At 37.5% G+C, this 25,033-nt stretch overlaps 1 protein-coding gene across 1 annotated transcript in view; it reads left to right on the top strand.

The window, feature by feature from the left end:
* LOC120534977 (WD repeat-containing protein 88-like) overlaps positions 1 to 25,033 on the top strand; it is a 107,187-nt gene that overhangs the window by 41,802 nt on the left and 40,352 nt on the right. The window contains exons 3-5 of the mRNA XM_039762474.1: positions 7,563 to 7,651; positions 10,498 to 10,561; positions 10,743 to 10,881. Of these exons, the coding sequence (XP_039618408.1) occupies positions 7,563 to 7,651; positions 10,498 to 10,561; positions 10,743 to 10,881 (292 nt within the window). The remainder of the gene's footprint in view (positions 1 to 7,562; positions 7,652 to 10,497; positions 10,562 to 10,742; positions 10,882 to 25,033) is intronic.

Below are 25,033 nucleotides of genomic sequence, written 5' to 3'. Positions count from 1 at the left end.
ATTGTCTTCTTTAAACTCAGTAGTATATAGGGATTTATAGTAGTCTCTAAAAGTGTACATTATATTTTTGTGTTCGATGATTTTATCTCCGTTAGTGTTAGTAATTACGAGATTGCGTTGCACATCTTGTTTGTGAATTTGTTGTGCTAAAAGCTTATTAGCTTTCTCTCCATGTTCATAATAATGATGTCTGGATTTGTAAATTAGTTGTTCAGTTTCTTTAGTTGTCAAGAGGTTTAATTCTGAATGTAGAGCCTGCCTCCTCTTATGTAGAGTCTCGCTTGGTAGTCTGGCATGTTCTTCATCTATTTTAGTAATTTCGCTTTTTATCTCTGCTACTTTCTTCGCTTCGGATTTATTTCTGTGGGAAAGATATGAGATAATCTGTCCTCTTAAGAAGGCCTTAAGAGTTTCCCAGAGTATTCCTGCAGAGATCTCAGGGGATGTATTTGTCTCTAGAAAGAATTCGATTTGTTTGGATATAAATTCAGTACAATTCTCGTCAGCTAATAGAAGCGGATTGAGGCGCCATCTGCGGGGTGAGTGTATGGGGCTTAGTAATTTCAGCTCCAAGATCATCGGAGCATGGTCTGAAATAACAATAGCATCGTATTTACAAGATTTAATCTTAGGCAAGAAGTTATTATCTATAAAGAAGTAATCAATCCTTGAGTAGCAATGATGTACTGGTGAGTAGAAAGAATATGTTCTTGAATTTGGGTTTAAAAACCTCCAGGGATCTGATAAGTTGTGATCAGTTATAAACTTTGTAATTATCTTTGCGGTGTTAGTTACCGTTCCCCCTGTGGAGGAAGTCTTATTAATATTGGGATCTTTCTGTATGGCACACAAGGCAGTTGAGTCTCATACTGTTGTTCTTTCTTTTGATCGTAACGCTTATCATAAAGCAGTTGTTGACGCGGTGCAGGTGCTTTATTCTGTTGATCGTTCTTATACGGAAAATCACAAATTTTGAATTATGTGCTTTATTGCTTCTCACATCTGGTTTCGGAGGCACATTATAAGGTTCTAGTCTATTTGGGCTGCGATTTCGCCCTTTAAGCGCTCTCAGTTTTGCGTCGGATTCTGCTATGGCTGCCTCCAACTCCAATTGATCTCCCTTAGCCTTTAACTGTAATTCCTCAGATTCCCACTGTGCTTGTCGCTGTGCTTCTTCAGTCTTTGTTTTAGCTATCAGCTGTGCTTCTGCAAAATTTACAGCCTGTAGCCTTCTTTGGGTCTCTGCTTTAGCCAACAGCACTGATTGAAGTAGTCGCTGAATTTACGCGACTTTTAGTTTTTGCAGAATCTGCAGAAGAAATGTCATCTTTCGTTCTGTAATCCTTCAATTGGTAACCGGAAAAGTCAGGTTGTTGATCGAGGCTTTTATTTTGGCATGCTTCCATAACCCAATCCAATGTATATCCCAAAAACGTACGTATAGTTTTCATTCTAGCATCAGAATCCTTTTGTAACATTTTCCGAGTATCTTCGTTACTCTGGAAGGATAAACATTTATTGCTTAACGTTTTATATGCCATTGTCAAGTTGGTGAACTGATTCTTGATAATCAATTCTCATTTTTCACAGTTAAATTCATATTGTTGTAAATCCTTTACGTATGTCATCATATCGGATAATTGTTTGTATTTGTAATCCATTTCTGATTGAAGTTTAGTTGTCACTGAATTGAACAGCTTTCCATTGTCTTGGAGGTGGTCCTTTGTGATGTCATATTCAAAGCAACTTTCGTTCACGCCTCGCAGACCTTTATTCTGACTTCTGGATTCAAACGCCATGACGATTCCACAAGGCACTGTACTCCTTTGTAATTTATACAGTCTCACGAGGAGGGCTAGCAATTCTCAAGTAGCCTTTGTTCCACTCCGATCAAAGACAAAGATTAAGAGTACCTGTCGAGTCTTTTTCAAGTTGTCGTCGCTTTCTTTCGTTGCAGTCCGGTCTCAGGCGTAGAACACGCAGGCTTGCTTTCTTTTTATATCCAAGGCAATTTTAAAGCTCTCACTCTTAGCTTGGTTTCAGTCCTAGGCGGGTTTTAAACTTTAGTGTAGCCACGGAATTGTAAGGTGAAGTCAAGCACAGGTAAAACGCAAATATTTAGTGAAAGTTAAAGGCAAATAATCCACACAAGAATAAAAGAAAAAAAATAGTTACACACGTAGAATAAAAGGCAAAAACGGGAAAATGTATCTTCCCTAAACTTAGCTTTTCTTGAGAAACTTTAGTTAATTCTGTACTTAAAGGTTCTTTACTTCTTCCTTCTATACTTAAAGGTTCTTAATTATCTTCTCCTGTACGCCTTAAGCGTACGGTTCAAAACTTAAATATGTGCTGTTTTACAATTTATTTTACACACTCAAAAAGCCCGTAGGTGCAGGCACAAGCACTGCCCAGGCAAGGTCACGTGCATATGCACGAGCACGGTTTAAAAGCATATGCCTCTACACCTTACTCATGGCAACGCTGTCACAAACTGAAAAATAATGTTTACTCAAAGCTGTCAGAAATGGCAAGAATATACCAATACAATTCTACTTACGGGGGTTTTAGGAACCTCCCATAGATTATGCATTGTCATCTAGTAAAATATTTATGAATCTTGTAGAACTAGGAAAATGGCTCTTACACTCAGAATAGGACCTTGTGGAATACCATATAGAATATCATATGTCTTTGAAGAATAGCTATCACAACTAACAAAGAATTTTCTACCTGCCAAGTGAGACTCAAACCAATTTAAGACATTGCCAGAGAGGCCCACCCACTGACTTAGACGATTTATAAGAATACCAGTAACGGCGCACTGCACGATAACGTGCAGTGAATACACTTAACTTGAGCATTCATAGTTTTCCTACTCTTTCTCTGTACGTTTAGCATTCATTTGCTCAGAGGTTGATGCTCTTGCTGCTCCCTGAGCAGCTCGTCTTTTCTCCACCCTAGCAGCCCACTTCTTTTCTTCTTTTGTCGGCATCTTTTCGCGTTAAAACTGATTAAGTCAGTGTTTGTGTTGCAATTATACTTAGTACATTTTCCTTAATTTTTTACTTAAGCTGGCACTTAAGTCTTCAATCTTTCTCAAGAATGATTTAAGATATGAAGAGGTAGGAGAAGTGAAGGTGGAAGGGATGAGAACGGTGCCTGTACACATGCACTGCACGGCCACCCTGGTGGCCACTGCTGAGAGTTGATTCTACAATAAAATAAAACAAAAATAAAAAGAGGAATAACCTTGGAGGCCAATCATCACCTTGAAGGCGGATAGTAGATGTCACGTAGTATATGTGTACCAAATTTTAGGTCAATAGGTCAAACAGTTTGCGAGCTATCGGTGATTTAAAATCCTGGCCAGACAAACAAACAGCCATGGTAGCGTATTATATATAAAGATTGTGATCAATGGTATCAAATGTGCCACTCAGATCTAAGAGCATGAGAACAGATAAACGGCCTCTGTCTTTTTCATGGGCTCAGATTTCATAACACGCTCAAACACCATGATCAGCAAGTATTACTAGTCAAATGTAGACCTCTAATGGATACCTCTAGATTCATCCTTTCCTAGAAAGTAACCTGAAAATCTCAGATGCAATCGGAAGTTACTGCAAATAATGCAGTACTAGTTACCAAGTACAATTCCACAAAAACATGAACAATATAAACAATTAATGTTTAGTCTAACTGTAAAGTACATTTAATGTGGCCTGCTACTGTTTCTAACTTCTATTAAAAGTTATAAATATAATAATAATGCATTTTCTAAGGCACTGTTTACTTTATCTTAATACAACCCCAAAAAAATTTTGGGACGCTGTGTAAAATGTAAATAAAATGTAAATATTAACAGAACACAATGAATTGTAAATCTCATAAACCTGTATTATATTCACAATAGAATGTAGAAAGCATATTAAATGTTGAAAGTGAGTCATTTTACTATTTCATGAAAAATACTAGCTCATTTTAAATTTAATGGAAGCAACACATCTCAAAAAAGTTGGGGTGAGGCAACAAAGGGCTTGGAAAGTAAGTGGTGCTAAAAAGAAACAGCTGGAGCAACTAATTAGTTTAATTGCCAACAGGTAAGTAACATGATTGGGTATAAAAGAACATCTTACAGAGTCTCTCAGAAGTAAAGATGGGTAGAAGTTCACCAATCTGTAAAAAACTGTGTCTACAAATTGTGGAACAATTTCAGAATAATGTTCCTCAATGTAAAATTTCAAAGACCTTGAAGATCTCATCATCTACTGTACATATCATCAAAAGATTCAGAGACTCTGTAGAAATCTGTGTGTAAGGGACAAGGCCGAAATTCAATATTGCATGCTTATGATCTTCAGTCCCACGGACGGCAATGCATTAAAAACAGGCATGATTCTGTCATGGAAATCACTGCATGGGCTCAGGAACACTTCCAAAATCATTGTCTGTGAACACAACTTCTCGTGACATCCACAAATGTAGGTTAAAGCTCTATCATGCAAAGAAGAAGTAATTTGTGAACATGTTCTAGAAATGCTGCCATCTTTTCTAGGCCATTTAAAATGGACTGAGGCAAAGTGGAAAACTGTTCTGCGGTCAGAAAAATTGAAATTTGAAATTCTTTTTGTAAAAATCTAATGCTGCGTCCTCTGGACTAAATAAGAGAGAAACCATCCAGCGATCAGTTTAAAAGCCTGCATCTCTAATGGTATGGGGGTGCATTAGTGCCTATGGAATCTGTGTCATTGTTCCTGATTTGTTGTAAGAATATTATTTTTTATTATTACTTCTATTTTGTTTTCAAAATTGTATCTTTGTATTTTAATTTTGTTATTTATTAAATAAGCTGAAGTCTTCTAATATTAATTTGATCTACATTCTTCAAATTTTCAGGTCATAAAAGTACAGGTCAGAGGGTGTCAATTTAGTGTCCGTTAAAGGGTTAAGCAGTGTTGGGGATGTTGACCTGCAACAGAAAACCATATCTGTTAAAGTGTCAACACCAGGTGCCAGGAACAGAGATCTGGAACTGCAGGGGCCATAAGGTCACCATTGCCTCAATATCTCTTATGCCTTAGCCTGGGAAAGAAATCTAGATCCCATGAAATGTAGACAACTAGACAACCTTTCTAGGAAGAGGACAAGTTGAGTACAATAAATCAATAAATATTGTATGATATTGTAATAAATACATAAATGTTAATAAATACATAAATATTATATCAATAGATACAGTAAATAAATACATTATTAAATAATGAATGTATAATTATATTGTTGTTAATAAATAATCATTTATCATTAAATAAATCATTATCAATAAATATTGTATGATATTTTATGATATATATACTGAAACAGTTCTGAGTTGCTCCTCTTTAACTGAATATAATTGTTGTAGTAGCACACACACCTTTCCCATTAAGTCAGATTAGATTTGCTTCCGTCGAGCCCCCTGATCTAGCCCTAGGACTAACTACAGTAGTTAGCTTTTTGTGGTTCTCGTGTTCAGTCCTAGGGGCTCATTATGGCTATAGGTCTTATCACAACCAACGTCTGTTTTTAATTGGATTCTTACCTTAATTAAGCAAGTTGTTATTTCCCAGTTGTTTTGGTGACACTACAGAATTTATAAAACCTGTTTTGCTAAATTTTAATTGGAATACAGTGTAGCTAACATTTCTGTACGTTATATTGGCAGGGATGCACAAATTATTACTCTGTGTATTATCGTGGTATTTCCCTCTACTTGCCCTTTTACCTGTTTCCTCAAGGGTAAGTGTTCTCTTCAAGTTTATTATCGGGTTGGTCTACTGTTGCACTTTAAGATGAACACATACATACATAACTGTATGCATACACACAGACCCTATCCACAACAGTGCCCCATGAATGACACACACACGCTTATTAACCCCCAGCACTTTAAACTACACAAGTGCTATAGGAATAACAGCCTGCCATTCAGCACTTCAAGAGACTTACTTATTTTCAGCACAAACAACATACAATGTTTTTGTGATATCTCGGACCTAAATATTACTTGACTATAGGCCATTTATCAGCCAAAAATACCTTGTTTTCTTATTGTCCCTAACTATTGAGTGGCACCCTCACTCTCAGCCTTATAAATCTTGCAGCACAGAAATAATGGCAAAAATCTGGCTACACTAGGTGCTCAAAGAAACCTAACTTATTAATTCAATCACTCTAGACATTAAGACAAACATAGATAGTTAAAAGCAGCATGGTATTTATTACAAGAATAATAATAATACCACTGGAACAAAGAATACTAGAAAATAGGTACTAATAGGAAAGTCTGAATATATATATAGTCTTTAGAAAAAGCTTACGAAAAAAGGTAGAGATGACAAGGATGAATGTCCCAGGGAGGCGTTTGATTTAACTATTGATGTTCATGATGCCTTTCTGACGACCAGTACCATCTTTGTCTGTTCCTCTTCTTCTTCTTCTTCTTCTCCTTCTTCTTCTTTGCTTCTTCTGTCTCAAAACAAGGCATATTTATTATGAAATGTCATGCCTTGGTTTCACAACACATGCACCTGATTGACTGGCTGTCAATATGATGGAAGAATTTTGCTGCCCAAGTAATAAAGTTCTTTGATATTGCCTCAGTTTTTCCTTTCCCAGGCCGTAAACCCAACTGATGTCCCAGATGTCCATCCGTAAAGTAATGAATAGCCTGAGGTATCAGCTCAGGCTTCCTTTCCCAGGCTGTAAACCAAATTAGCACTAAGCTAGGAACAACTGTTATATAAGTGAGGTATAAGGAAGAGGATATGTCTTTTTTATTATAGTGCCTCCTACATCTGAATTCATCTTGTTGGGATTGAGCAAAATATAATACAGAATAAGATGTAGATTTTATACACCATAACACTCTGGATGTCCAAATCAGCTGGGGAAACCTGTTGCTAGACTACCCAAAATTCTACTCATCAAAAACATTTGGATGAAAATAAAAGAACCTTAAAAACATACTAGACTGCCATAACCATCTTCTCAGTCACTCATCAGTAGGCATCATAGCCAAAGCAGGCAGTAGCTTTAAAGGAACTGCTGCTGTGAGAGCTAGTTCAAAATGCCCAACGTTAAGTGTGTCATTGCTTAATGCAACATACAACAAGAATGAACAAACTACTTAGATACGGATTAAAAAAAGAGGAGAGAACCAGATGAGCAGTTTGAGTACAGCTTCAACATCTGTTATAATTGGAAGAACGTTTGAAATACACTGGTAGAACCCACTCACATGGTTAAATATATAGGCTGTTTGACAAGTTATTGATAGCAGAAATGATGGCAGGGAGGGAAAATTATCAGAAACAAGTCAGACTGTAGAATTTAGAAAGCATGATGAAAGTAGACTACATGAAGAATACTCAGTGACAATGCAAACACCAGTTGGCACAGCTGTCCTTGAAATGTCAGAAAAAAACGTGTTTGGAAACAAGGTCCTTCTTCAACACAGTATATGCAGTTGCAGTTACCTATTTATTTATTTATTTGTTTGTTTGTTTGTTTATTGGCAGGATATTAATTATGATGCTTCTTTAATAACATATGAAGGAGGACATTCTGCACCAATTGTTGAATGTGCTTTGATTTCTAACAACAAAAGGTACCTGTACATTGAATTTTATTTAACAAATGATAAAAAAAGCAATTGTAATGTTGTGGATCCAATATTTCAAAAAGAGAGCATGATTAGTATCTTTATACCTTTGGTTAACAAATTTTTCCCAATAATAAAACTAACAAACATGCCATTACAAATGGTGCTAATTAAATTCAATTCTTTTCAATTCAATTGTTTTTGTTGTAGCACTCTTTATTAAGTACAGGCGTACAGTGTGTTTAAAGTTTAAAAGTAAAATGCAAATTACAGATTGTATAAAAACCATAATGTAAACATATAAAATACAGATATGGTTAAATACATAGTAAAACAATGTAATTCCTAATGATTAACAAAAGTAAGTGAAAAACTCAACCACCATACCTAATATATATATTTTTAATATTATTAATATATCCTTGTCGACAAACAATATTTCTGATTCCTTAAATGTGTGCATTAATGGATCTTGTTGTAGAAATAGGAAATAAAGTGTAGCATGGTGGTGCATTGGTTGATGCTGCTACATCATAGCTTTAGTGCCCTGTGTGGGAATTGCACATTCTTCCCATGACTAGTTTTCTTTTCTCTGTATCTCCAGTTTTCCTTCCACATCCTAAAAGTTGAATGTTTAAAATGGTCTTGTGTGAGCATGGATATGTTTGTGATTCGGACTTGTGATGAGCTGGCATCTTTTCCAAGGTTAGTGCCATGTGCCCAGTACTGCCTGGACAGGCTCTGGCTTCCCAGAGTAGATTGCTTCAAAGCCAAAGTTTTTCCAGGTGCCACTTCGGCTGGTCTCTTTGTCAGTGAAGTGTGTGGGTGACAGATCAGATGCTGCTGAAATAACCATCTTATTAACACCTGTGAGTGGGTGGAAATGGGGCTGCAAATAGAATCATGGTGAACCAGAAATGCATTTGTGATATAGGCTGTAGAATCATTATAATGAAAAACGAGTATTGAAGTAATTTTAAAGTGTTAAATCAATACTTGTTGTTATTACGATACTTTTGACAACCACAATATTTATAGATTTACTGGTACTGACCCTTTAACAAGGAAAAACATCTATGCAGACTAGATAAAGGCTAAAAAAGATGTTTTATCAGACAACTCAGAAGTGTGCAAGTGATAGTGAAGGAAAGGAGTGTACACAGCTCAAAAGGTAAATAAAATAACAAGAACTATGTCCATTTGGACCTTCCTCTTTCTCTGATCCATTCTTGACAAAAAGCGCATCTGACTGAGAAGATGAAGGTCCTTATAAGACAACTTCCAAGAGTACTTCCAGTGATAGTCCCAGCTGCCTCAAAACATGTCTATGTTACTTCAGCTCCTGCAGACACTCATACAAATACTACAGTTCTCATGAGCTTCTCAGAGAAATGTAACTCATGCAACAAAATCCAGCTGCCCCCTTGTTGTCAGAGTAATTTTGCTTTCCTAGACCTTTATCCCTGCCAGAACTCTGTTTTGGTATATATCAAGTTCTGTCCTCCTGCTCTCCCGTACACAAAATATAGTATAGTAGACTTTTTTTAATAAAATCTTAAGACTTCTAAATCTTACTCAATCCAACTGAAGGAATACTCAACCCAAAAATGACATTTTTTATATGTTACTTACCCCATGTAGTTTGTGGTGATGGCCAAGAGAAACCTCATGTTTTCATGCAGAATGGAGATAAAACATGCATGATAAAATGGAAGTCAATAGTGACTAATATTGTACAAAGGCTAATGAGGTGAAAGACAAAAAAACTCATGTTATTTATTTAGGGCAGCAGTAGCTCAGTCGGTAGAGCGGGTTGTCCAGCAATCGGAGGGTCGCAGGTTCGATCCTGGCTCCCGGCATGAGAATGCAGCTGTTGTGTCCTTGGGCAAGACACTTAACCTACCTTGCCTGCTGGTGGTGGTCAGAAGGATTGGTGGTGCCAGTGTTCGGCAGCCTCGCCTCTGTCAGTGTGCCCCAGGGCAGCTGTGGCTACAAAGTAGCTCATCACCAGTGTATGAATGTGTGTGTGTGTGAATGACTGTTGTGTTGTAAAGTGCCTAGGGGGGTTCTTGAACTCTAGTAGGCGCTATATCAAATACAGGCCATTTATTTATATCACGTCATCCATGTGTCAGTCATCCAATCATAAGTTCAAGACGTGGAAAATGCATGTTTGTTTTGTAAACTTATTCCCAAAAAGTCCCCAGATTGATGCTTACTCGATTATGTTGACCTCTTTTAAAAGCCACTTAGGATAAAAGTGTCTACTAAGCAAATAATTGTAAATGTAAAATATTGTTAAATGTATACTTCCAGAATTGTTAGCACACATCATAAACAGCCTCATCATTTTTGAGTGAAATGTTCCTTTAATAACATACAGTAATTATTAAGTGAGTTTTAATATTGACATAATAATAATAATAATATACACTATTCGACTTACTCTTGCTAAGAAGGATAAATGAATGTAATAAATTAATGATAATGACATATATTAGGGGCCATAGTGTTGTCATATTTAGCACTGGTGCCTACTCGCACCTTTCCTCGTCACTGGCTGTATGGCGTTTTCACATGTCCACCTGGGTTCTCCTGATTACTTCCAAAAAGTGCAGGTTAAAGTGGGCAAGCTGATTTCTCAAATTTCTCCTTGTATGAGGGATGGTGGTATGTCTATTTGCTTGCCTGCAGTGGACTGTTGTGCTGGAGATGGTTTCCATTATGCTGCTAGGATAAGTTTTTGCCTCAGTGCAACACAGCATCAGTAAACAAGTGAACCTGATAAACGAATGACTGAAATACAAGTGCTATGAAGTTCAGTTTTGTGCTTTCATCTTTTTTGTTTTGAGGTTTGTGACAGCTTCCTGGGATAAGACAGTTAAATGCTGGGATTTTGAGACACAAAAAATACTTGTAAGTACTCTTAATAGTATACTGCTTTAGTGATCTTATACACAGCAACATTTCTTGGTTTCAAATAATATTTGAAATATTGAGTCGTTTAACCAGTTGACCAGAGATTCATGGTGTATGATTATTGCATTTTTTATGCTAGCATCCTAAATGTGATTATGCACTGTTATTATATTTTAAGTGGACTGCTGTTTGTGATGGTCTTGTAACATGCTGTGATGTTTCTCCTGATGGAAAGTACATAACATGTGGTTCTGACATGGAAAATTCTGCTTACATTTTGGATGCTGGAAGTGGTAAAATAATAAAGAAACTCAAAGGTATGCATTTTTATTTCTAGCTTACCTATAGTAAAAGTTTTAATCAGAAACTGATGTGTACGTAGTTTATTTTAAATTAAAGATCACTCCGAAAATTACTTTGCAAACATCAGTCCCTCTATCGATTGTCTTGTAAACCTTTATTTCTGTTCATGAAAGTACTGGAACTGGTCCTGGATATGATGTTGGTCCATGCTCAGACTCTCCCTCATCGGGCCTGTTTGAATTACCAGTATGTCTGTATGAACATGCATGCAACATGCAACAGCTGCACTGAATCATGTTAAAAATAAATTAAACATTTACTTAAAAACATTACAGCAGGTTTTCTGTGTCACTTATTCTTGTTAGCCGTGGTTCCTATAATTTTTACTTGGCAGGAACCTCATTTCCACAGCTGTTTTGGTAGTTTAGAAATTCAGAATTCAATTAATCTCAGTTTATTTTTATATACATAGTTTTCTTTACTGAGTGCAGGTGCAGATCACTGTAGCAAGTCCACAGGTAAATGCAATTATAAGCTTTCCAAATGACTAATAACATAATGAATGCACATAATGACACAGACTTGTTTAAACAGACAGGAAAGCAAAATTTTTCAACATGGATTAACATAAATGGTACCTAACAATATGTGTCAGTTAATTAATTGTTAATCTACTGTATGTTTAGCTGACAATGGAGGGAAGTAAAACAAAATCTCCAATCAGCAACATCAATGGAGAAAATAAACACGTGGGGGTGTCATGGTCAATTATAACAGACAAGGCCAAAAGACACATAGTCCTGGAGACTTTGGCCGACTAGCAACCGCTCCCTCTTGGGCATTCTGTAGTATACAGTAAGTCTGTGCTGGGCTGTCTAATATGATAACGTAATCTTTCCATCCATTGATCCCAAAGCTCCTTATACAGTATCTAACAACTTGGTAGCAGAACAGTAGCACCAAGTGCCACATCAGAACACCAAGAAGAAGAAAATCAGAATAGTGAAGGACTGGTAACATTTCATAATTAATGTGTTACTTACTTTGGCCTTGGTTATTTTAAGGCTTTATATGTACGTATGGAGGCCTGTATGAAGACATAACAACAGAAGAAAAGCCAAAATCAAAGCAATTCCCCAGTATACATTAACTATAAAGAGGTACAGATTAAAAATACTGAAGTAATTGTAATTGTGTAACACTTATACATATTAGAGGTATAAAAATTGTTAAATAATAGAGTTAAATGTAAATAATCAATTGACTATTTTTACAATTTTGAGGAATGTCTGACAAGATTGACCGTGAGTTATTTTTATCACCTGGGAAATGAAGCTCTTTAGCAGTCTTTTCTGTTCTTGATTTGATGCAACCTGCCTTTTACTTAAGAATCATGGAAAAAAATTCCTTGCATCTAGCAAACATTGTTTAGAGTGCTGTGTGCAAATATATTACCCAGAAATTTTTGTTTTCAACTCTTTTGTATTGGTGAACTGTAAGCATGCACCATTTTATAGCCACAAAACAAACACTTTTCTGTCCATAATCCACTTATGACATATCCTAGTAAAACAACACAGCAGATTCCCAAATAGTAAGATATCAGACATGTGTCCTTGAGGCAATAAAAGATCCAATATAAAACACTTGATTGGAAAAAGTGCATAAATTGGCAGCAATGCTATAAAGCATTTATTCCTTGTGAGTATACCTTAAATTATAATTAATATATAATCTAACTATATGTTAAATAGTGCTTTCATCCTATCATCATTTTAAAACACAAACAGCATCTGTACAGACCATTCTGGAAAAACATTTACTTTATACTGGAAAATAAAAGCATTTTACTAAAGCTACATATCTTGTTGCTGAAAAGAGATCTTCAATTGTACAAACATTCCTGTATACTGTAAATCTTTTGACATTCCTTTTGTAGTAGAAGAAATCACATTTTTCTCATTAACCCCTTTTAAACATGCAGACTTCTCTAGACTTATCACATGCAAGAATCCCAAAAACATGGCAGTTTTGCAACTCAAGGCCTAGTATAAGTAAAAGTCTCCTAAATTTCCCCATTTATGTGTTTAACAAGTCAGAAAATTACAGAGTAAAACATACCAAGCATCACTCCTATACATGAGACTTGAGTAATAAATACATACAACAGTCTATGCATAGCTTGATCACATCCCTGAATTTGGTTCTCTAAGGCTAAGCATTTGAATGATGTCTGGAAATTAAGTGGATTTTAAAATAAGAGAATTTTGTTTCATCCCAAGCTAGGAGCACATTTTTTAACACAGCATCAACTCAACATCCACTTTACAGGTTATGTTTTTCTCTAGTTAAGACAGTACTGTGCAAAGGTGGTAGTCAAATGGAGAAAGTTGGCTGTCAGTATCACTGCCGTCTTACATGGGTTGGGCTTTACTGTGTGAATGCCATAGATTTTGGGTCTTACTGGGTCATGTGGATACACGTGAATGAAGAGCTCTCAAAAATCCTGTGTTAAAAAAGCTATTGATGGGCTATCCCCATCCATCAGCTAATACCCCTCATCATTGCTCTTCCATTCCCATTTGGTTTAGGCTGAGGTATTATTCTCTTTAGATTTTCACCCATTCCCCAGTCTCCCATTTGCACCCAAACTGGTTAAAAATGTTTGCTATTGTTGTGTTATGAAATTTTGCATACAAGTTGTTAAACATTTTGCATGTCTTTATTTGTAACTTAGGCAAAGCAATGTAATATTAGTATTACATTAGTGAGAAGCATTCATGTTTATCCCCAGGACTAAGTCAGGATAGTGAATTTTATGACACGGTTGGTGAAAGTTTGGCAAATGTTTCTCTGGTGGGCTCTCTCAATCAACCCCCACAGGAAAGCCAGACTGCCTAGCTAGCAAGTTTCACGGGGTAGGTATGAAAGGTATTCTCTGCCCCAATGGTCTGAAGTATGGTTGTTTGGAACTGGCTTGCATCAGAAGCCTTTAAGTACCATGACACCCTATTGGCTATAGGGGTTGGACAGAAAATGTGTAAATTTGCTTGCTTTACCCCTCTATCCCTCTCTTACAAACATCTGATGAAAGACCATCTCACACACCATGAACTGAAAAGGACAACATAATGAAGAGCACAACTCGGCAGCCATATTGAGACAGGAATGCAGCCTGTTCTCAAGAAAGTTGACCACAAACAATGCCTTAACTAGAGACATTTTAAGTAACTAACAAGTTTGTATGCTGCCTGAAACTACACATCACCATTTATCAGGTTGTATGGTTGCCAATATTCAAATGTACTTTTCATATTGTTATTATTTATGAATATTATCAATAATATATTATTTAAAGTGTAACTTAACTCCAGCTTGTCTTTTACTATACCTTATTGCCTGAGGTTATAGATGTAAAAGGGAAGGTGGGGAGAAGTTATATGGTACAATACTTTATAAACAGTGGTCTGTGAGATTTGAGGCATTCTGACAAAGTCTATGTATTCATAATGCAAAAGGGGAAAGTAGAGTAAAGTATTACTCTACCAAGGCAAAACAGCTATGAATCACCTCTTTTGCCTTAAAAAAAAATAACTCTTGTATAATTATACAAAACAAAGTTTACTGTTATAGTATGTCCCTTGAAATCTACTTTACAAAGCAGCAACAATAATTTTAATAGGATTTTGTGTATTGTATTGCGTAGCTTCTAGTCTTCCTGAAGCAAGGTGTATAATTTATACGTCTGGAGACAACAATGAGTGAATTTTGCTTAAAACTCGACGGAAATAATTAGATGCTTCACTGAGTGTCACATTTCTAAACCAATCTAATGTCTCATGAAAGCAGCGCACAAAGTAGAGGTGGTGATTTTGAAATGGAAAGATAGGAGGTGCTCACGTTAACATGGTCCAACAGAGAACTGTTTATGATGAGCTGTCTATAGTCAAGAAGTCTCTTAAAAAAACTTACTAGACAAACTGTATGAATGTGTGGCACATGTACAGAGAGCACATTGTATGCCTTAAAAATAAACATAATCAGTTTTAAAAATAAACACAACCTGATGCAGAGAAAAACCTTCCTATAACAACGGAATATACATTAGCACAATGGTAAACATGAACTATATGTTGCCACTGGTATTGTGTGCTTCCTACAATAGTGTAGGAATCAGTGTAAGCTTAGAAGGAATGGCAGCTATATTCATGAAAATATTAACAACAAAATATGCATTTGAAGTAGACAGAGCTTCACAAACCATCAAAAGGACTGCCATTTAAAGAGCTGATAACAAAGAGCCACAAGAGATGCAGATTTTATTACTCAGAACACCTGAATCAACCAATCTGCCTAACAACACCGGTAAAGCTCAGACAAAGCTGCACAGCATCCACTTTGTGACTGCATGTCTAAATGAATAACTAAAGAAATTTAACAGTATTTTCTAATTGGAAATGCAAACATGCCATGACAAAATAGCTGCACACACATTGTATATCCATAGACCACAATGCTTATCTAAACTCTGTTTGCTGTTCTTATGTCATATAGTGATACAATAGTCAAAATGACAAAGATATCATAGCAGACAGGTCTCTTCACAAATGTGTGGAGCCCAGTAACTGTGGGGATCTACTTTGTGGATCTTTCTGTTCCACTGTTGCAAAGTAATGATTAAGCTTCGGTTTCCATGTGCTATGGAGCTCCTGAAAGGATAAAAGCAATTTCAGCTTTTTATTCTCTCTCAGAATCAAGTCTTTTGTTCAGTATCGTGATGGTTTAATATATATGGAACTGGAGAAATTGGGAAGGATGTTTTAGAAAGAAGCCCTGTGGGCGTAGCCTTTGCAATGCAAGATTTTGATGTTACTCACAACACACTTTTTATCCACAGACATGTATTCTTGTTTGAGAATCATGTCTGGCCCAATGGGACAGAAAATGGCAAATAATTTTGACTTGAACACACTTAGTATTAAGTAACATATATGAAATGTTAACATATATAAAATAAACTTAATTTGTATTATTACCATCTCTAAATATTCTTTTAAAGAAAATTTGTTATCCTATATTTGTAGTTTTAGCATAAGAAAAGGAACATTCCATTTGATTAGTCATAGTTTAATGTCTGCCCATTAGGGAGCCAAATGTCTTTGATTGCTACTGTCTTCAAGTGTTTTCCTTTGGTTTTGATACGTTCTGCTTTTTCCCATTTGATGCCTTCGTAAAGAACATTTCACCATGCTACATTTAATTTATTTTCTTACCCTCCCTTCACCGTCTGTTATCTATCTAATCATTTTTTTGGAGACAGATGCAACAGTAGAACACATCCAATCATCCAGACTCTTTGCTCAAAGACAATCACATGCACATTATGCTAGCTACTTCTCAGAAACTCTTCATTTGTGATGTGGTCTTGTTAGGTGAGACTGAGGACTGTCCTGAGACACATTCAGCTATTGTTTACAGAAACTTTCCATTTTTCTCAGGATTAGATTATAGCTGACAGAACATCAGTTTTACAGAACTTAACTTTTAAGTGAATACTGGTTGTTGCTGTTGCCTGTATTCAGGATGTAAGAGCCAATCTTAGAAAGTTATAGTTTGTGTAAAATTCACATAAGTGTCTGCTTAATTTCAATAGAATATCAGTTTCACATAGTTACTTAGGTTATGGAATAGTCTTTTACACCCAGTAAGTTAACATGAAATAGAACTTTCTTAGCTATTCCTGTAAAAACAAAGTGTTAATTAAGCCAATTTGGAAATAGTTTCACTGCTTGAAGCATGAACTGATAGATTAGTTTACAAATAGAACACTAGCATACAGTTTTCTGACCATTTCTTGATATGAACGTATGAAACAAAACAATACAAGTTAACCTTAAACAGAACTTTCCTTAAGCCAGCACATTTCTTTGTATTATCAATTTTTTCTCTATTTTTTGTGTAAACTGTTTGCTTTTGAATTTTAAAACTTTTAAAACAAAGACATTTGGATTTTGGAATTATTTGAACATGTGTCATACTGTTGCCTGAACTGTTCTATGAAGTAAGCTAAAGCTGTAGAACCTTAGAAATTTTGGACAAATGCAGCTATGCAGGATATTTGCTGCAGCACTGATGTAGCTTTGCCAGGGCTGCAGTTGACATCCACCTCAGGTTTGCTTCTCCTGGACACAAGCTTTGAATATCCAGTATATGAAGTTAGCTCCATCTTCAACTGATTGTTGTCAAATGATTATATGAATACACATTTGGTTGCCAAAGTTGTACAACCTTTGTCTTTATATCTCTGACCATCAGTCCTAAGCTTACCAGCATACTCCAACAACAACATTTATTTATATAGCACATTTTCATACAAAAACTGTAGCTCAAAGTGCTTTACATAATGAAGAATAGAAAAATAAAAGACACAGCAAGAAAATAAAATAAGTCAACATTAAGTAACATAAAATAAGAGTAAGGTCCGATGGCCAGGGAGGACAGAAAAAACAAAAAAAACTCCAGGTGGCTGGAGAAAAAAATAAAATCTGCAGGGATTCCAGACCATGAGACCACTCAGTCCCCTCTGGGCATTCTACCTCATATAAATGAAACAGTCCTTTTTGTATTTAGGGTTCTTACGGAAGGACTTGATGATGATGGTCATGCAGACTTCTGGCTTTTAGTCCATCTATGTTGGAGCATCATGATGCTTCTGCGCCACCACCACAAAGAAACCAGAAAAAGAAACAGAAGAGAGAGTAGGGGTTAATATGGATTTTAGAGCCACCATGAATAATTATTATAATGAATTGAATTAAATTTAAAGTGAAGTTATGAGAAGGCCATGTTAAAGTAATGTGTTTTCAGCAGTTTTTTAAAGTGCTCGACTGAATTAGCCTGGCGAATTCCTATTGGCAGGCTATTCCAGATTTTAGGTGCATAACAGCAGAAGGCCGCCTCACCACTTCTTTTAAGTTTTGTTCTTGGAATACTAAGCTCCAAACAGGTTATACATTATTGTAAGTGGTCTTCAGTTTCTCCCAGCTTATATATCACCATTGTCATATCATCAATGAAAGTTCAAATCTATATAAAGCCAGTCTGAACTTTCCACACATTTGGCCTGTCCATTCTTTCTCACATGACAAAGTTTATAGTCTAAATGAATACAATTGGTGAGAGTAGGTAGCCTTGACAGACACCAGTGATGACAGTAAGTAATATACAGTGTGAATGTCTGTTTTTACGCAGCAATTATAGTTCAAGGAAATGTTTTTGAAAGTCTATTCATTGGTAAACAATGCGATTTGTTCTTGTCATGTTTTATATTGATTGCCTGTGCACACCATCTGTTTAGAATGGCTGATTTTCACTGCTTGTTCACATAAATAAATTGACTACATTGTTGATATTTCCATCTGGTGATTGTCATGTTCTCGTGAGTATACTTGTATGGGCAAAATATGTACTTTTATTGCATAGATTTCTTATCCTATGAAATTGGAGAAGTTTTCAATTTGTCTTTTGTTTGCCTTGTGTTTTAAGATTGTCCAGCTTCAATCTATTGCTATGAATTTATCTCGCTAACAAACATTATGACTTTGTAGTTGGAGTATACTGTGTTTTTCAGCTGATTATAGAAGAATCCTCTGCATCATCTGCAGCTTATTTTGCTATATACATGCTATATACAGTATGTGTGTGTGTGTGTGTATCAATGCAGTTTTGACATGTCCTGAATGAAAGTGTGCTGTGATGATTAAATCATTTACTTGTTTCCACCTGACTAGAGCTCATGTTGCGTCTTTGGTTAGCATTGTGCTGGCACTATGGATGTGTGCTTTAAGTTATCATTAGAAGCTGATCTTCACTTTGTAGGACAGAGTGATTACTCTAAGACTAGGGATCTGTGCTCAAACCCCATAAATACCAAAAGTGATTCCTTAACTTGCAATTGCTCCATCCTGCATTAACCTGCATCTAGCCCTCCAAGCAGGTCCTCCAACTTGCAGGGAGAACTTGGGGGTTGCTGGCAGGATTGGCACTCCAGTCACCATAAAAAAACCTCACACTTCCATTCCATTCGAACTAGTGTGGTGCTGTGGTGTCACCTGCTGCACAGCTGCTCTTGAGTCCTATAATAATTTAAGATCCTAAGATGGTTTGTCATGTGGTGGGTGCGGCAACGTTCTTTATCAGCACATGCTTCCAACCTCCTCCTTTACTTTGCTGTACATTTTTCCAATTACTATTTCTCTTACCCATATTTTGATTATTCTCAGAATGTTGAGTCTGTGATTGTCAAACTCTTTCAGCAGTTATTTAAGTTTTCTTCTCTGATACAACAATTATATTCAGGAAGTTCTGATTCTTGTATTGATTTTGCCACTCTGAATAAAGTTCCATCAGTGATTGAACATTCTGTCAGGTTTTATTCAACCTCATTGCTCCATGGGCATGCCATCATCCCAATACAAGTCACGGTGTATTTTGTTTCAGATTCCTGTAGTAACAATAGGTTTTAGAAGTTAAAGTTAGTAGCTTCACTGTCCCCTTTATTGTTCAATCTTAGGCACACCATTCATTGGATTCTATTTGAAATTGAGTTTGCATTTAATATTTCATTTCCTTAATTTAATTCTCTATCTATTCATTGTTGTCATATACAGAACAATTTACAAGTGATGAGCTCAGCAATGCACATACATAGAAATATTCACACAATCATTTAAGTACTGTATGTGTAAACTGAATGTAAACAAATTTATAGGTACACATGCTGTGCACATAAACTTAATAACTTTGATTTCACAAACATCCACTTAAATATAGAGTGTTTGTTTATGTATCCTTCTAATCCTTTCAAATGCCACAGTAAAGTATGCAATACAATCATAATCAAAACAGATTCAACATCATGCCAGGACCTTTTGGACTAATCATGTAGCAGGTCTTCCCACGAATGCACCTAACTTTGAATATGATACATTTATAATAAATCAAAAATTACCACTGTGGAAACCAGCAGCGTTCCAGCTACTCCAACTCCGGCACAGACAGGCAGAGACACGAGTTCCAGCGTAGCACACATTTATTTACAAGTGGGGAAGCGCTTTTCCCTTGCTCCCCACAACAGCTCAATACAAAGAGCACCAAATCCACAGTCCATTCTTTCTTTTCCTTGTTCCTTCTGCCTCCACTCATCCACAATCAAGCTTCGTCCCTCTTCCTCCCGACTCTGGTTCCTTGAATGGAGTGAGGTGACTCCTTTTATGTTACACCTGGTGTGCTCCAGTTGGCTCATCTGGATTAACTGGAACTATTCCCAGGTGTGATGGAAACCCAAAATAGGGTTCTACAGCTCCCCCTGGCAACCTTCACGGAACCGAAGAGGGCTGTACCAAACTCCAACTCCCAGCATGCCCTGCTGGAATCAGTGGTGCCTCATCTACCCAGGAGGGCTGCCCTCTAGCGTTCTGGGGAAGGTAGTGCCTTATGAATGCTCTCTCCACTGGTTCTTCCATCCAGCTGGCGTCCCGGACAGGTAATGGCCATCACACTATACACTATGCAGTATATTCATTAAACAGAGGATCAAGAGCTAATATACAGTATGTGCATATGCAAAGGCAAGGATCACCAGGGTCACCACCATCATGAAACTTGGTGACAAAAGGGCTTTATTGAAAGAGGGTAAATCCTGTTAATGTGTTTCACTTCCCCAAGCTGCCACAAGGCAGTATATTATAGATCCACAAGCATACAGTACTTGTACGGACACCAGTTTGGCCCTTATCAGAACACCTCTGTTGTGAGGAGTATTTGCGAGGGTTTGTGTTGCTATAAACAGTATGATTTTTGAGGAAGATGTACAGGGAGAGGTAATTGTACTTGCAGGTAGCCAAGTGCTATTTCTGTGCAAGTATGTCATGGAGGTATTCCGTGTATCACTTGGCCAAGTATTTGTACTTTTCTAATTGCCTTTTTAACTGTTACTTCAAATTTTATTAAACCATGTTTTCTAGCCTAATTTGGTGTCCTGTATCAGTTTTTGAGTTCACAATCTGCTCATGGGCACTGGTATGGTGCAGAACAAATACAATAGACATTGATACTCTTCTTAAGGTTCTGTAATTGTTCAACACTCATACATGAATTCACTGGAAAATTATTATCTCTATTATTATCTTTAAAAACAATGTTACATATGTTTCATGCTCATGTTGAGACCCCAGACTATAATGTGATACATTCCAATTTTTGAACTACTTCTTTTTCTTTTGGCTGCTCTAGTTAAGGGTTGCCACAGTGGATCATCTTTTTCCATATCTTTATGTCCTCTGCATCTTCCTCTGTTACACCCATCACCTGCATGTCCTGTCTCACTACATCCACAAACCCCCTCTTACCCCTTCCTCTTTTCTTCTTGCCTGGCAGCTGTATCCTTAATATCCTTCTCCCAATATGCTCAGCATCTCTCCTATGCACATGTCCAAACCAACACAATCTTGCCCCTCTGACTTTGTCTCCCAACCATCCAACTTGAGCTGACCTTCTAATGTACTCATTTCTAATCCTATCCATCCTTGTCACACCCAGTGCAAATCTTAGCATCTTTAACTCTGCTACCTCCAGCTCTGTCTCCTGCTTTCTGGTCATTGCGACCATCTCCAACCCATATAACATAACTGGTGTCATTACTGTCCTGTAGACCTTACCTTTCATTCTTGCTGATACCCATCTGTCATAAATTACTCCTTATCAACCCATTCCACCCTGCCTGCACTCTCTTTTTCACCTCTCTTCCACAATTCCAATTAATCTGTACTGCTGGTCCCAAGTATTTAAACTCATCCACCTTCGCCAACTCTACTCCTTGCATCCTCACCATTCCACAGACCTCCCTCTAATTTACACACATGTATTCTTGTTCCTACTGACCTTCATTCCTCTCCTCTCCAGAGCATATCTCCACCTCTCCAGGATCTCCTCAACCTGCTACCTACTATCGCTACAGATCACAATGTCATCAGCAAACATCATAGTCCACAGAGACTACTGTCTGATGTCATCTGTGAACCTGTATATCACCATTGCAAATAAGAAAGGGCTCAGAGCTGATCCCTGATGTAATCCCACCTCCACGTTGAATGCATCTGTCACTCCTACCGCAGACCTCACCACGGTCACACTTCCCTCGTACATATCCAGTACAACTCTTGCATACTTCTCTGCCACTCCTGACTTCTTCATACAATACCACAGCTCTTCTCGAAGCACCTTGTCATATGCTTTCTCCAGGTCCACAATGACGCAATAAAACTCCTTCTGGCCTTCTCTATACTTCTCCATCAACACCCTCAGAGCAAACATCACATCTGTGCTGCTCTTTCTTGGCATGAAACCATACTGCTGCTTACTAATCATCACCGCACGTCTTAACATAGCTTCCATTACTCTTTCCCATACCTGCCTGCTGTGTCTTATCAATTTTATCCCCCCGTAGGTACTAGAGTTCTGCACATCCCCCTAATTCTAAAATATCAGCACCAGTACACTTCTTCTCCACTCCTCAGGCATTCTCTGACTTTCCAAGATTCCATTAAACAATCCGGTTAAAAACTCCACTGCCATCTCTCCTAAACACCTCCATGCTTCCACAGGTATGTCATCTGGACCAACACCCTTTCCATTTTTCATCCTCTTCATAGCTGACCTTACTTCATCCTTGCTAATCCGTTGCACTTCCTGATTCATTATCTCCACATCATCCAACCTTCTCTCTCTCTCATTTTCTTCATTCATCAGCCTCTCAGAGTATTCTTTCCATCTTCTAAACACACTCTCCTTGCTTGTGAATATGTTTCCATCTTTATCCTTTATCACTCTAACCTGCTCCACCTTTTTTCTCAGCTCTGCCCCTTTGTCTAGCCAATCGGTACAGGTCCTTTTCTCCATCCTTAGAGTCCAACCACTCATACAACTCGTCATACGTCTTTTCTTTAGCCTTTGCCACCTTTCTCTTCACCTTGCGCCTTATCTCCTTGTACTCTTGTCTACTTTCTGCATTTCTCTGACAATCCCACTTGTTCTTCTCCATCCTCTTCCTCTGTATACTCTCCTGTACTTCCCCATTCCACCACCAGGTTTCCTTTTCCTCCTTCCTCTGTCCAGATGTCACACCAAGCACCCTTCTTGCTGTCAACCTTACTACATTTAGTGTAGTTGCCCAACTGTCTGGTAACTCTTCACTGCCACCCAGTGCCTGTCTCACCTCCTCCCTAAACTCAACCATACAGTCTTCCTTTTTCAGCTTCCACCATTTGATCCTTGGCTCTGCCCACACTCTCTTCCTCTTCTTGATCTCCAACATCATCCTACAGACCACCATCCTATGCTTCTTATCTACACTTTCCCCTGCCACCACTTTGCAGTCTTCAATCTCCTTCAGATTGACTCTTCTGCATAGAAAGTAATCTACTTGTGTACATCTTCCTCCACTTTTGTATGTCACCCTATGTTCCTCCCTCTTCTTAAAATACATATTTACCCCAGCCATGTCCATCCTTTTGGCAAAATCCACTATCATGTGACTTTCTTCATTCCTCTCCTTGACACCAAACCTACCCATCCCATCACCTTCTTGTCTCCTCTGTTCCCTTCAGCAACATGTCCATTGAAATCCGCTCCAATCACCACTTTCTGTCCCTTGGGTACACTGTTCATCACTTCATCCAACTCACTCCAAAAATCTCCTTTTTCATCCATTGCATTACAGGGCATATGCACTAACAACATTCATCAACACACTTCCAATTTCCAGCTTCATAATCATTACTCTGTCTGACACTCTTTTCACTTCCAAAACACTCTTGACATACTGTTCCTTCAGAATAAGCCCTACCCCATTTCTCCTCACATCCACACCATGATAGAACAATTTGAATCCACCTCCGATCCACCTGGCCTTACTCCCCTCCCTTCCATTTAGTCTCTTGCACTCACAATATATCGACTTTCCTTCTCTTCATCATATCTGCTAACTCTCTCCCCTTACCAGTCATACTGCCAACATTCAATGCTTCTATCCTTAGTTCCACTCTCTTTACTTTCCTCCTCTCCTCTTTCCTCCGGACACGTCTCCCTCCTCTTCTTCACCTTCTTCGTCCAACAGTAGCCCAATTTCTGCCAGCACCCTCTTGGCTAACAGTACTAGTGGCGGTCATTGTAAACCTGGGGCTCGACCGATCCGGTATGGATGTTTGTATTGTTGTCCACATATTGATTTGGCAAAACTTTACACCAGATGCCCTTCGTGTCGTAACCCTCCCCATTTATCTGGGCTTGGGACCACCACGAAGAAACACACTGGCTTGTGCATGCCCTGTGGCTAGGTTACATTTCAATTTTTGAACAAAGTTCATAAATAGACAAAGAAGTACACTATTTAACCTTCACTTTGTCTGTTGTGGTTCAGACATATAAAGGCCTTAGTTCATTTTTGATTCTTTAATTATCATTGTTTGTTAATATTGTTTATTTTAATTGTCTAATTATGCATTTTATGTCAGTTTTGTTTATTATATAGTTTCTGTGTGCTTACATTTGTTCTGTCATGTCCCTTGTGTCTTGTGGGTAATTCCCCATAGGCTCATAGAAATTGCAGTCCTTCTATAGTTCATTCAGATGTGTATTATTGGAACAGAGATTTCCCTTTTGAAAGTATTATCTTTGTTTGATTTTCTTGGTCGGTATTTTATCTATCTTTGTCTCTCTTTGCTATTTTGTTAATAAACCATCCTTTTATAAATATTCTGACGGGGCATGTCTCTGTACAAGCCAGAGTTTCACGTTGTCCTAGTCAGGCCTCAAATTAGAGTTTGAAATTATCAGTCTGAGAACTAAAGTCAGCAGTGTATTGCAGTGTTGCTTGTTTTGGCTTCTGTCATTTCAAGGCATGGAGGTAATGCTTTGTCCTGGTTTCTTGTAGGCCCACACAAAGCTTTTCTCTGCTTATAGCGGTAGGATGCTGAGCATGCTTTGGCTTTCTTTCTCCGGATTTACCTATACTCTTTGTGGTTTCACATTCAGTGATCCTCTTTTGCTAGCATAATATATGTCTGGTAAGAGTTAATCACTTAACTGTTTTTTTTAATTCATTATGTT

Source organism: Polypterus senegalus, chromosome 9, assembly GCF_016835505.1.
Source record: "Polypterus senegalus isolate Bchr_013 chromosome 9, ASM1683550v1, whole genome shotgun sequence".
NCBI lineage: Eukaryota > Metazoa > Chordata > Cladistia > Polypteriformes > Polypteridae > Polypterus > Polypterus senegalus.
The sequence above is the reverse complement of the archived record's forward strand: the minus strand, read 5'-3'. Positions and strand labels throughout refer to the sequence as shown.